The sequence below is a fragment of the Ilyonectria robusta genome, assembly GCF_021365365.1.
Source record: "Ilyonectria robusta strain PMI_751 chromosome Unknown BGZ61scaffold_9, whole genome shotgun sequence".
Classification (NCBI taxonomy): Eukaryota; Fungi; Ascomycota; class Sordariomycetes; order Hypocreales; family Nectriaceae; genus Ilyonectria; species Ilyonectria robusta.
The window spans coordinates 620,470-632,851 of record NW_025764443.1 but is presented as its reverse complement, the minus strand read 5'-3'; the positions used below and the strand labels follow the sequence as shown (position 1 = coordinate 632,851).

Genomic DNA, 12,382 nt, shown 5'->3' with positions numbered 1-12,382 from the left:
TACAAAATGCCATGCTCCTCCGTCTGTCAACAAGAGTATCAATTGAACCCAACACCGACCGAATGCTTGTCTTCCTTTCCTATCATGTGTCCCTTTGAACAATGGTTTTCGATCAATCCGGAACGCCTCATGACGGCACCCGCCGTTTCTAATCGCCAAAATGCGGCTTGGCCTGTGTCGTCTCTGGCCAAGCATATTCTCTCGCTATTTCGCCTTCTCTTTACCAGCCAAGCCGTGGCTTTTCAATGCATCCAGGTAAAACCGATGAGCTTCTTCTGTCGCCCTTTGAACATGAATATTTCGCTGGGCCTCTTCTGCTGTCCTCTGGGGGACCTGTCGCTGGATAGGCTGGCTTTTCGTCGCGCGATGCCAGGCACACGCCTTCATCCAGGCTTTGTTTTTCTTCACATCCTCTGGAAGCTCTGCCATAGGAATGTCTCCAAAATCCAGGGTTCTTTTGTACACCCGAGGCTGTGGATCTCGATGAGGAGGCATTTCCCCCGCTCGTAGAGCCCTTTCACGTTCCTTCGCTGCCTCCTCCGCTTTTGCATGTATATAGCGTTGCCTCTCATGGACCTTTCCGAACCAAGCTTTTCGCCCGCCACGGCTTTTGATTTCCTTTGCCTTTCTCTGATGCCACTCTTCTGATCGGTTATGCATCCCATGAATGGCCGGGTTCACATGCAGAGCTACTCGGTCGTCCTCCTTTGCAGCCATCACCTTTCTGGGAGAACGGGGCGAGGCGGAAACAACGTTAGGTGACAACTCACTCTGTTTCTGTATCATTGCGTCAAATGCATCCGAATCAAATTCGGCCAGTCTCTTTGCCCTGCGCGCCTCACTTCTCACTCTGGAACGGGTAATGACTGTAGACACCACAGGGCGGTTGCCATGCGAAGAATTACTGGTAACAGTGCTATGAGAATCACTGCCATCGTGGTGTTGGGGCGACAGGACGGGTAACTCCGGAACCATTGGCATGTATTCATCACCTGACTCTTGGGCGAGAATCTGGGGACTCTGAGAATAGGTAGATTCTCGCGCCGATGATGGCTCATAGATACTTTCGGAATCATCGTGATCCATCATGATGAATCTCCTCTTGCCCAAGCGTGAACGAATTAGAGGCTCCTCATCTTCGTCATCGGACATTTCCCCGGAATCTGTGCTGTTCGGAGAAGCGATGCGTTGTATAGGAGGAGGTAAATTGGCCCAAACAACTTTGCTGGGAGTTTGGCCATTGCTTATGGGTTCTTGTGTTGATACTTGGACTGGAGTGAGTGGTGATACCTCTACCCCCTCATCCTCCAACTCCATGTCCTCGCGACCCTGTGATACCTCTTTTCCGTTCGACGTAGGATTGGAGACAGTGGGCTGAGTCCTTTCAGGAGTGAGAGAAACGCTGTGACTTTTTTCTTCCCTGACTTTCGAATTCAAGATTGCCTGGTCTGAGATCTCAGCGCAGTGGTTCATCTCTGGTGGGGATATATTAGAAGCTGGGACATTTCCATCTTCTTTCAGTCCGTTGCTGAACCTGAGGACATTGGTTGCGAATGACACACGTTGCCCTTGGTACCCATTGATGTTTAAGTCTTTGGGCGGGCTCATGCTCCTATCCTCCGGCGCAACAGGGTTAGGCTTGGTCTGAGCTTCCACTTTCTCTGGGCCGAAAAACGATTGATATTTCGTTCCCACTGGGGACCCCAGGGCCTTGTTTCCTTTGGCGATTTCATTCGGGCTTGGAGATGCTTGGGGCTTAACCGAAGTACGTCCTGACGATGGTATCCGACTGCGGTTGTGACCTCTCTTAGCCACAACCCGGGCTTCCGAGAAATGAGTGACCCTGGGCAAGCTGTTTTTCAACGAAGAGCCACCGCCAGGGCCAGGGCTAGGACTGAGTGCTTGATGCGCCTTGCAGAAAGGCGAGGTTGATAGGGTTGTGGAATCGCAAGCAGGCGCAGCGCAGCCTCCGCTCATATTGGACAGCGCATCGCGCTGAGCCATGCCCACATTTGACATGGAGATGAGATGCCGAGGATGGCAGGGTTATCGAATCTGCATAGTAATAAAAACTCCGCGTCGTGTACAAGCTCGCTCAAAAGATGCGGTAGTGCGGAGATGAAAGTAGAGGTAATCTGGCTGTAATTGCGACATCTGTTGCTGCATCTGGCTTCTAATCGCCCCATACCGAGCTCGGCTAACTCGTCTGGATGCAGAATGTGAGCCGAGCTGCAGGCAGCGTCTCGATAAAGGACCAACTAAACACAAGACTCGAGGTCAGCTGGATGCAAGGGTCATGGCGGAGAAGCAGGTGTTGATGAAGGGAAATGTGTCGATGTCAGATCTTTTCAGATATTAATTTGGCCGTCACGCTAGGTACCTCAACGGTTACACCAGCTCTCCTCGGTCCGTGGCAGACGTGGGTCTGCTGTTTGTCGCGGCCTTTGGTCAGGACCCGTGGAGGTAACGAGGACGATGACTCCATGTTGCGATAATGCAGGTGGTGATTTGTTCGTCCCCAAGCACTCTAGCAACACATGGGACATGTGAAGAGAATGAGACTAGTTGGGGACGAGATAGTAGGCTTGTCGCCTGAGACAACAGCGGCCTAGGCGGAACCAGAGTGAGAGATGGCGTGACCAGAGGGTTCCGTTCAGTCAGACCTTTTACCATGCGCATCATTCGACAGTCGAGGGTTGCTGAGAAACAACAAAGAGAGAGGCTTACGTACCGGACAGAGACGCCGAGGTCGTGGGCGCAACGCTGGCGATGGTGGCTGCGGGGAGGATCGCGAACGCGTTGGCTCGGTTGTTGACCTGAGGATTGAGATTTGGGATGGAAATCATGCCCCACAACCGGGAAATGGCGGGAGATGAGGTTCTTGCGCTGGAGATCTGGGCCTGCACCCGGGCCTTTCACAGGGAAGAGTTGTAGATGTAAGAAAGAAATTCATGGCAAGGCTGTGATGCGAGCGGTCGGGTCCTTTGCTGGTTGCTGGTCGGCGGCTGGCTGCTGGGCGGCTGGCGGCCGAGTGGCTGGCGATTGGCCCGGGCACCTTGACGATCAGTGAGGGCGTGCTGGCAAATTGCTGGCAGAGTGCTGTGAAGCAACTAGAATGCGACACCCTGGTGGCGCTTTCCTGCAGACGTTTCAGGCAAGGGCCCCGTTAAGCCGCTGTCGGGGCGGGAATAACAGCGACGCCGAGCGCCCCGCCGCTGCACGCTTTAACTGGCTGCTCTGGCTGCGCTGCTGTCGACGTAACCCGTTTTAGCGCGGGGAGCTTTAAGTTGGGGACAGCAACACCACGTTGCGATACGATAACGGGTGGGTTACGCTTCCGGTATATACCACGTCCTCTCTGCCTGGCCCCGACTCGCAGTCCTTCTGCTGCAGTCATCCCTCTTCTTTGTCCAAAGAGGCGACTCCTCCCTCTGCAACACCCCCATGAACTTCCTCAAGTCTGCCGTGGCCTCGGCCATCGCACAGGGACCCCCCTTCCCTTATAACTTTGGCGACATCGTCGATATTGACGAGTCGATCTGGACACTATACAACGGCACAAAGAGGGTACTTTATCCGACCCATAACCGCCTGTCGCCCGGCCCTTGCTAATGCGCTACTGCAGGAAGACGGCTCGAACTGCAGCATTTTCTCCTTCGACATTACCGCAAACCGATCCCAACTCCCCCTCGCCAAGAACGCCCTCAAGAAGCTGCGAACCCTTCGACACCCAGGCGTGATTAAAGTCCTTGATGCTGTTGAGGTAAACCTGAACTGTACGAGATTGCCTAGGACGTTGCGCTAATCATGCGCTGTGCAGACCGAAACCTACATCTACATTGCGACCGAGCGAGTTATCCCGTTGAGGTGGCACGTCCGAAGAAAGAGCCTCAGCCCGGAAACGATAAAATGGGGAGTTCACAGCATTGCAGTACGCCAGACTCAAATTTAGTTATTAGCCACAGGCGCTGATCAAACCGCAGCGCACGATCAAGTTCATCAACGATGAGGCTTCCTCCATTCACGGCAGCCTCAAGGTCGGATCGATCTATACTTCAGAAAGCGGAGAGTGGAAGTTGGGAGGATTTGATGTCCTAAGCAGTGTCAAGGACGACGAGTCAATCATCTACGTGTGTATGCCCGGGTCATGACCGAACCAGCGACTGACAGGCGCAACAGACGTACGGCAGCGTGGTACCAGATGCAGGTCGATATGCGCCCCCTGAATTGGCCCGAGGGGGGTGGGAGGTGATCAAGAAGAACCCCCATACAGCCGTTGATGCGTTCAACCTCGGAGTCCTGGTGTTTGAAGTTTTCAATGGCGACTACTCCGGAGCGGATCGGGCTGGCCAGACAAAGAATATCCCACCAACGATGCATTCGAGCTACAAGCGCCTCTGCAACGCCAACCCCAAGGCGAGAACTAGCGTTGGTAACTTTCTTGACCAAGGAAACAGGGCGGGGTCCTTTTTCGATAGCGCTCTTATTAAATTGACTGAGGGCATCGACAACCTCGACATCAAGTCGGCCGAGGAGAAGGAGGAGTTCTTAACGTGAGTGGCCCGTTGGCTGATGCCAGCCATTTACTGATCATTCTACTAGTGGCCTGGACCAAATCAGCGACGACTTCCCGGAGGAGTTTTTTAAGATGAAGGTTATGCCTGAACTGATGAAGTCGGCCGAATTCGGCGGTGGTGGCCCAAAGGCAGTCGGAGTAGTATTGAAGATTGCTACTAAGCTCTCTGCTGAAGATTTCGAATCCAAGGTTACACCTTTCGTTGTACGGCTGTTTGGAAACCCTGATCGGGCTATCAGAGTCTGCCTTTTGGATAGCCTCCCTTTGATGATTGATCAGCTTTCCCAGAAGATTGTCAACGACAAGATCTTCCCACAGATGGTTTGTAACCACGCCTGAATTCATACGACCCAGCTAACATGAGCACAGATGACCGGCTTTACAGATGTAGCACCCATTGTCAGGGAGCAGACGTTGAAATCTGTTCTTGTCATCATTACTAAACTATCAGACCGTACTATCAACGGCGATTTGCTCAAGCAACTTGCAAAGACGGCAAACGATGAGCAAGCTGGCATTCGAACAAACACCACAATCTGTCTTGGAAAGATTGCGAAGAACCTAGGATCTTCATCTAGATCAAAGGTTCTCATTGCTGCATTCACGCGGTCTTTGAGAGATCCTTTCCTTCACGCGAGAAACGCTGCCCTGCTGGCGCTAGGCGCTACTTCCGAGTACTTTTCAGACGAGGACTGCGCCTGTAGAATCATTCCCGTCGTTTCCCCCCTGTTGATCGACAAGGAGAAGCTCATTCGTGACGCTGCTAACCGCACTGCGGACGTCTATCTCCAGAAGATCCGGAAAGCTGCTTCTACTATGCCAGACAGCGTTCTTCCTCCCCCACAGGCATCCGACGCAGCACCTCGAATGGGCACGCCACAGCCGACCGAGAATGCTGGGTGGACAGGGTGGGCAATTTCCTCGTTTACGAACAAACTCTCAGCCGCGGCAGGCGAAATGCAGACCGAATCTGGTTCCAGGGCCGTTTCTCCCAAACCACCCCCGTCCCTCGGTACAGAGGCGAAGAAGCCGGCCATGTCTTCTGCCTCGAACCTTCATCGCCAAGCGGTAAAATCACCACCACCAAACGTGTCGCGCAAATCATCGTCTAGCGTGGTTGCTGAAGCTTTCTTGCCGGCAGATGATGGAGATGAAGGTGTGGACTCTTGGGGTGATATGGGAGACGATGATGGCTTTGGCTCCTCAACCAAAGAGCCGGCAAAGCAACCTGCCACCTCGGCGACTCCATTTGATGATGGCGACGAGCCAGACTTTGCTGGGTGGTTAGCCGCTCAATCTCAGAAAAAATCTGGACTGAGTAAACCACTACCGAAGGGTCTGTCAAAGTCTGCCGCTGCGAAGAAGCCGTTGGCCAAACCTGCCGCCAAGCCCGTCGCGGCTAAGAAGATCGACATGAAGCCTAAAGAGATGGATGATGATGATGGTTGGGGTGATGGATGGTAGCAACGTTTAGAATTGGTTCTTGGGAGAGTGAAAGACGAGTAAACCAAGCCGCCACGTCTGCCGTCATGTAGCTGGCGCTGGAGTTTGATATCAGGATAGCATCCAGTGATGGTTCGGCATGAGCGTTATGAAGACAGGATATTTGCCAATCTCTTGGATGGGCACAGTAATTAATTAAAAACGCTCTTACCGAATTTAATTACAACATGCTGGACGCCTTCAGACACGGTCTTTTTTTACTACAGGAGAAATCATAGTGTCTGTCTCATTAGACGATGGTTTTCGAGGTGGGGCACGCTGGCTTGGCTCACCGTCGGTGAAAACTCGGTGGGGGCGGGGATGTTTTGGCTCCAGATTTGTCCCACCTTAATTTTTTCACACCATCCACCAAGCAACCACCTTGGCCTGGTTCTTCCCTCTCACAACTCCTCCTCCTCCACCGCCCAAACCTCCCTCCACAGCCCTCACCACCCGCCCGCGATGGCACAGGGAGCGATCAAGAAGCTCGGGCGCCCCGCCACCGTCAAGGCGACGCACTCGAAACGCCAGGCGTCCAAGGTGGCCAAGCCCAAAAACTCAAAGACGGCCGTCGACAAGTCGCACAAGAAGTTCACCAGCGGCATGGCGGCCCGCACCGAGGCGTTGCTGGGTGAGCGCGCCGGCCATCTCGAGCTCATCGGCCAGGGCAAGAAGGCCGGGAAGAAGTCGACCAACAAGGGAGGCTCCAAGAAGTTTGGCTAAAGGCCGCTGGAGCCCGGGGGGAGTGCGCGCGGCGGTGGGATGGCGTCACGGGCGATACGGCATGGATTTGCTGGTTGAGAAGGGAAAAGCTTTTGCGTTATGGACTCTATTGGATTTCCTGGCGTTGGTTTGAACAACATGGCGACGAAATATATACACGACGAGACCGACGACATTCGAGCATTACAACTCTCAATTCTCATTTCACCTTCGGCCATCTCAGGAATCCGATCCTCTGCCACGGTCTTTAAACCTCTATTCTCGGCAGCTCTTGATGTCGAATTCTTTGCCCTCCGCAACATCAGCCAGGATCGATGTCACAACCTTGTAATCTCTGGCAACATCCACCTTCCAAGTCGACACGGCCATTCGCACCGCCTTTTGTCCCTCCCACTTGGTCCCGCTGACATACATCTGCCTCGTCTGGTTGATCTTTTCGACCAGCACCTCGTTCAGCGCAGCATCCTTTGCCCGGAACAGCACAATCATGAAGATTTCGTCGAGGTCGGCACTCTCGTCGGGCAGCAGCTCGTAGTGCTCCGAGCAGCGCAGGAAGGCGGCCACCTGGCGGGAGAGCTCGACCATGTTGGCAAGCAAGCCAGCCATGCCAGGGCGCCCCTCGCTCAGGAGGACGACATATGCGGGCAGGGCACGGAAGCGGCGGGAGTTTTCGAGGCCGATGTTGAGAGGGGAGGGGATGGAATCTTGGGAACCGGAGGAGAGGTAGGCGGCGTTGGGGTTGGTGAAGACGGATTGCAGAGTGAGGTGAGATCGAGTGAGGAACATGCCGCAGTCGTAGGGCTGGCGTTTGGAGTTAGTAACGGCCTTTGGGCTTGGGGCTATAGATACTTACCACATTGAGAAGCTTGTGACCGTCTACCGTGATGCTGTCGGCCAGCTCAAGGCCCTCGACTCGCTTGTGAAGCACCTTGTACTCATCCTTGTCCTCAAGAGCACGAACGAAGATGCCGAATGCTGGGACTATTAGCGGCCTCCCTTTTCGCAACGAATTCAAAGCAAGACTCACCGCCATCAACGTGGATCCAAGCCCCGTACTTGTCCGCCAATTCCCTCACCTTCCGCATCTCGTCGATGCCGCTGATGGCGAAGCGACCCGTGTTGACTTCGCCCGCGCTGAGGGCGATGACGCTGGCTGTCCTGGGAACCCGAAGCGCCTTCTCCAGCGCCGCGAGGTCCAGTCTCCACGGCTCCTCCTCGCTCAGCCTAAGGTCTTTGACTGAGCTCCTCCCGAAGCCGACTACGCTGGCCGCCTTGGAGAGGGAGCTGTGCGCGGCGCTCGTCAGGACCTGGACCTCGGTGACGCCAGTCTTCATGCAAGCCCCTAGCAAGCCCAGCTCGCCCACACTGCCTTGACCTCCCAGTTTCTTCCCAAGAACAGCCTCCCGTCCGCACGCGAGCCCCAGCACGTTGCTCCCCGTGGCACCAGTCGTGAACGTCCTGCCCTTCCAGGTCCCCTCGTCGCCGAGCCTCAGCAGCGCCACCAGCATGCTCAAGGCGGCATCCTCGACCGACGTGGCAATCGACTGCTCGGGCAAATGCACCTGGACGTTCTGATCCATCATCGAGACGACATTGTCGGCCCACTCGGCCAGCGGCAGCACGCCGCCCGTGACGAAGCCGTAGTACCGCTGGGACAGCGCCTGGCCGGTGAGTCCCGCGACGATGTCGTCGACGACGTGCGCCACCGTGTCCTTGTCCGAGCGGCCGCTGAGGAAAGACGGCGACCCGGGCCGTGGGAGGGAGGCTTGGGCAGCTTGGATATCCTCGAGGGCCGGCAGCGTGCCGTACTCGTGGTCGGAGCGAGTCCGACGCTGCGCGAGGCGGCCCTCACAGGCATCGTAGTCGAAGATGTTGCTCATCGTTGACGGCTCTCAAAACGATCCCTTGTGTTTTTGCTTTTACAGCGGCGGAATAATCGCTCTGCGGAACTTGGCGGATTCGCCCGAGTTTTATAGTCCCGCCGAGTGCGCTGTATTCTTCGCAGCCTTTGGAGCGACGTCGCAGACTCATCGTCTTGTAAGTCGGAGGGGCGGCCGGTTCTGGCCCCACTCGAGGATGAAAGGGCAGGAGTTTGCGAAGCTAACTGGGAGGAAGCGGAGAGCTAGGCATGGTGAAGCCGGGCTTCAGTCGAGTGAGATGGTCGATTGCAAGGATGATGAAGTGTGAATAAAACTGGGGGATTTCATTTATTGCTAATTGAATTGGCTATTGCACTTGCTCTTTTTCATATCATATGCCGCTTTGTTGGGCACCGGTGAATCCCGCATCCGGCAGGTCATTTTCCACGACAGTCTGGAGTGAGCCCCTGACTCCGAGATGCCCTCGGTTAGTGAGGATGTGAGAAATACCTGTCACGCTTCGATATGGACCACGAGTCTTGTGTTCACGGCAGTCATCATAAAATCTTTGCTACCCAGGCTAACTGGTGTCGTCAGCAAAGCAGAGCATGCTTAGCCCCAGGGCGTCGTCTGATGGTCGACAGTCCAGCCAAGAGCGTATGTCTACACAGAAAGTCCAAACCAAGAAATCCAAATCCACCTCGTTCATATACAGTCCTTCCCAATATCATTTGCGCCTTGCAAAACACACGAGAAACCCATCGCCGTCCGCTCCTCTATCGTCTGGTACACGGTCCCAAAGTCGGACCACCACGGACCACCGCGACCGCGACTGCGTCTATAGCTTGGCCTTCTCGGGCACGCTGCCAATCTTGAGACCGGCGCCGTACTTCTTGAGGACGTCTTCGTTGTGGTACTTCCAGAAGGGTTTGGTGGCGTCCTTTCCGGACCAGCGCTTGATGATCTTTGCGCCGCCGGGGTGCTCGTCCATAAACTCTGCGGCCAAGGTCAGCAATGCCGTTGCGCGGGAGAGGTCGTGCCATGCTGTTCATCTCGTCTCATCTCGTCTCGTCCCGTTGCGTCCTCAATTGAGGGCGCGTGCAAAAACGAGTCGGACTCGATGAGATGCGACAGCCGCAGGGGACAGACTCACTCGTTACGTCGTAGACGTCGCTCTCAACGATGAGCCAGAAGCCGTCGGCAGCGCTCTTGTGCTTGCCCACCTCGGCGGCCGTGTACTGTTCCGACATGGCGAGATAGCGGGTGAGAGTGACGCTCGGGGTTGTGAGAAAGGGTGTGAGAAGTGCGTTTACTGGTTGACACTCTCGAGCTCGTTGCTGTGAATGGATCGACTACAAAAAGATGGAAGGGAAGTTCCAAGATCGCGGCGGATGGAAAGGAGTTCTCTCCGAGGCACACGGCTGCTGTCCGGGTGGAGATTTGCCTCGGTACACCTTGTCGCCGGCACGCGGGCTAGAGCGCTATTGCGCTGGGCGAATAGCGAGGTAAAGCGGAGATCTGGGCCATCCGGGGCATGTCTGGGGGCACCTCTCGCGCTAAAGGGCCCCGACGTCATGCCCCGCGTGGTGGGGAGCCAGCGTATCACAGCGGGACAATTGCCAACACTCAGGCCGCATCCCCACGAAGAGGGCGTCCATCAACCCGACCATCATGGGATATTCGTCACGGGGACGTCCAACGGCCATGGCATATTCTACAGTTTTTGTGTTGTGGGGAGAGTCTCCGTCTAGTTTACTTCAACGCAGTCCGTCCTTCTCTTTCGTCTATTTAAAAACGGGCAAAGACCGCCAAGGGCTCACGCAGACGCAGACGCAGCAGGCACTTCAATTGACCCTCTCCGCATTGCCCTTCGGAATCGATCTGCAAACGCCGTCGTTCCCCTGCAGTCGCTCTGCATCCGCTTCTCCATCGCTTCCGGCATCCACTCCCCAATCTTGCTGATCCGATTCTCGTTCTGTAGCAACACATATCAGCATCAACTCAACCAACTCTGTGCACGCATCTCACGAGGTTAAAGGGAGCTTACTGAAGGGTGCGTGCTCAACATTTCCGGCACTTCCTGCCCACCAGACTTCTGGATGGATTCCATCCGTTGCCAGAACCCGGCCGCCTGCCGCGGGTCGTAGCATGCCTCGGCCATCATCATGAGCCCGATGTAGTCCGCCTCGCTCTCCTGCTTACGGCCCATTGGCAAGTAGAACAATAGGTCTTGTAGGTAGTACCCTCCCACGAAATTCCATAGTCCAAAGAGCGCGAGACCGGGTAGAGCGCCGGCGAGGAAGAACAAGCTGCCGGCTGTCAGGTTGCCCACCCACGCTGCTGACAGGCGCTCGGCCGCGTGCGACGCCGTGTTGTGTGCGATCTCGTGGCCCAGCACCGCGGCGAGGGCGTCTTCGTTTCGACAGACATTGAGGATGCCGCTGTGGACGAAAACTTTGCCTCCCGGGAGGACAAAGGCATTGGCCGTTCCTATTGATTCACCCTGTTAGTCCAAGCGAGCGCAGCCAGCAGCACGACAACGTACGGCTATCAGCAATGACATAAATCTCCCAATTGAGGTCCGTCATGCCGCTCACAGGAATCAACCGCTTCATGACCCTCTTGACCAAAATGGTACGCGGGTCCCAGTCCCCGAGGAAGTGACCGCCCTGCGCCTTGACCTGCTCAATGATTTGCCCGGCGGCCTTGGAGTGCGCGCGCGCCACCATGGAGTCGGAGAGGAAGTTGAAGCGCCGGCGACCCGTCACGGGCACCGTCTGCGAGTTGTAGAGGTAGAAGCCCACCGCCGCGAGCACGGTTGCGAGAACGAACAAGCGCGAGTTGCGACTGGTGCCGGCGCGGGTGAAGCGACCGGCCGCGCGGTTCGAGACGAGAGGCTTGGCATCGCGGAGGCGGTCATAAGGGTCTTGCTGGTTCTGAGGCGGGAGTTTTTCGTCGCCGAGTGGTCGCGTGTGGGAGAGGAAGCGGTATCGGACGATGGTGGGTGCGGCTCGCAGCCGGAGAGACAAGGCCGGGCGGGAGACACCCAGCAGCACTGGCCGCACGAGCAGGCGCGGGGCAGGCATGGGACGACGAGGGCCCAATGCGCCTCAGGAGAATCGTAGGGCGGCGAGTCAGAAATGAGCCCTCGACATTTAGCGACCGAGGGACGAGCAGCGGGCGGCGAGGCGAGGTGCGTGTTGGAGTTGGTTGGTGTTGCACGTTCCTCGCTGACGGATCTTCCTGTGCGCCTCTGCGGGGGAGCCGTTTTCAGCCTGGGTTGCGTCATGGGAGGTTTTTTCCCGGGGGTCCTTAGGTACGTACTGCTGCTGAATGCCCTAAAACTGCCAGCTCGGGCTAGGCCCCCGGCCCCTGTAGCAGCCGAAAGCCTCGCCGGTTAGGCGGCTCTGCCGCTGTGCGAGTTCGCGAGTGGCGCCTGTGAAACAGGCACAAACGCCCTGCGGTGGCGTCGGGGCCTCGCTGGGATAAAGCCTCCGGTGGTACCCAGTACGAAGCGAAGGACGCGGGCAGAATTCCCGGATTTGTGGTTCGCAGCCCCCAAGTACTTATATCGCCCGTTCGTGGCCGCAAGAAAACACCAAGATAAGCCAGCGCTGCCGAGGTAGGACGACTACTCTTCATCTTATCTTTGCTCACTTGGCTGCTAGTGTCGCTCATCATCCGCCAAGATGCTCAGCTATTCGGAAGACCCGGATGGACAAGATAAGCTGCCATTGGCGCC

General features: G+C 56.1%; 5 protein-coding genes across 5 annotated transcripts; 1 reads left to right on the top strand and 4 right to left on the bottom strand.

Annotated features, from left to right (window-relative positions):
* Positions 1-204: 204 nt before the first annotated feature.
* BGZ61DRAFT_477662 (uncharacterized protein) lies at positions 205-2,019 on the bottom strand (the record flags this gene model as incomplete). The annotated part of the gene is made up of 1 exon (XM_046248926.1): positions 205-2,019. The coding sequence occupies one exon, from the start codon at positions 2,017-2,019 to the stop codon at positions 205-207; it is 1,815 nt and encodes a 604-aa protein (XP_046104714.1).
* A 1,250-nt stretch (positions 2,020-3,269) lies between these two features.
* Positions 3,270-6,470, top strand: BGZ61DRAFT_419660 (armadillo-type protein). Its single transcript, XM_046243461.1, has 7 exons — positions 3,270-3,567; positions 3,626-3,763; positions 3,821-3,931; positions 3,984-4,130; positions 4,180-4,553; positions 4,603-4,897; positions 4,946-6,470. The coding sequence occupies exons 1-7, from the start codon at positions 3,445-3,447 to the stop codon at positions 6,038-6,040; spliced, it is 2,283 nt and encodes a 760-aa protein (XP_046104713.1). The 5' UTR covers positions 3,270-3,444; the 3' UTR covers positions 6,041-6,470.
* Positions 6,471-7,036: 566 nt separating this feature from the next.
* On the bottom strand, positions 7,037-8,661 carry BGZ61DRAFT_351910 (pyridoxal phosphate-dependent transferase; the record flags this gene model as incomplete). Its single annotated transcript, XM_046240375.1, has 3 exons — positions 7,037-7,582; positions 7,635-7,756; positions 7,809-8,661. 3 exons carry the CDS (start codon positions 8,659-8,661, stop codon positions 7,037-7,039), a joined length of 1,521 nt encoding a protein of 506 aa, XP_046104712.1.
* An 817-nt stretch (positions 8,662-9,478) lies between these two features.
* BGZ61DRAFT_532165 (cytochrome b5-like heme/steroid binding domain-containing protein) lies at positions 9,479-9,890 on the bottom strand (the record flags this gene model as incomplete). Its single annotated transcript, XM_046253831.1, has 2 exons — positions 9,479-9,636; positions 9,794-9,890. 2 exons carry the CDS (start codon positions 9,888-9,890, stop codon positions 9,479-9,481), a joined length of 255 nt encoding a protein of 84 aa, XP_046104711.1.
* A 566-nt stretch (positions 9,891-10,456) lies between these two features.
* On the bottom strand, positions 10,457-11,726 carry BGZ61DRAFT_352010 (peptidase family M48-domain-containing protein; the record flags this gene model as incomplete). The annotated part of the gene is made up of 3 exons (XM_046240388.1): positions 10,457-10,615; positions 10,688-11,130; positions 11,186-11,726. The coding sequence occupies 3 exons, from the start codon at positions 11,724-11,726 to the stop codon at positions 10,457-10,459; spliced, it is 1,143 nt and encodes a 380-aa protein (XP_046104710.1).
* Positions 11,727-12,382: the final 656 nt, after the last annotated feature.

Coding starts and splice junctions, on each gene's coding strand:
- BGZ61DRAFT_419660 (XM_046243461.1), top strand. CDS start 3,445: ATGAACTTCCTCAAGTCTGCCGTGGCCTCGGCCATCGCACAGGGACCC. Junction 3,932..3,983: donor GGGGAGTTCACAGCATTGCA/GTACGCCAGACT, acceptor ATCAAACCGCAG/CGCACGATCAAGTTCATCAA. Junction 4,898..4,945: donor ACAAGATCTTCCCACAGATG/GTTTGTAACCAC, acceptor ACATGAGCACAG/ATGACCGGCTTTACAGATGT.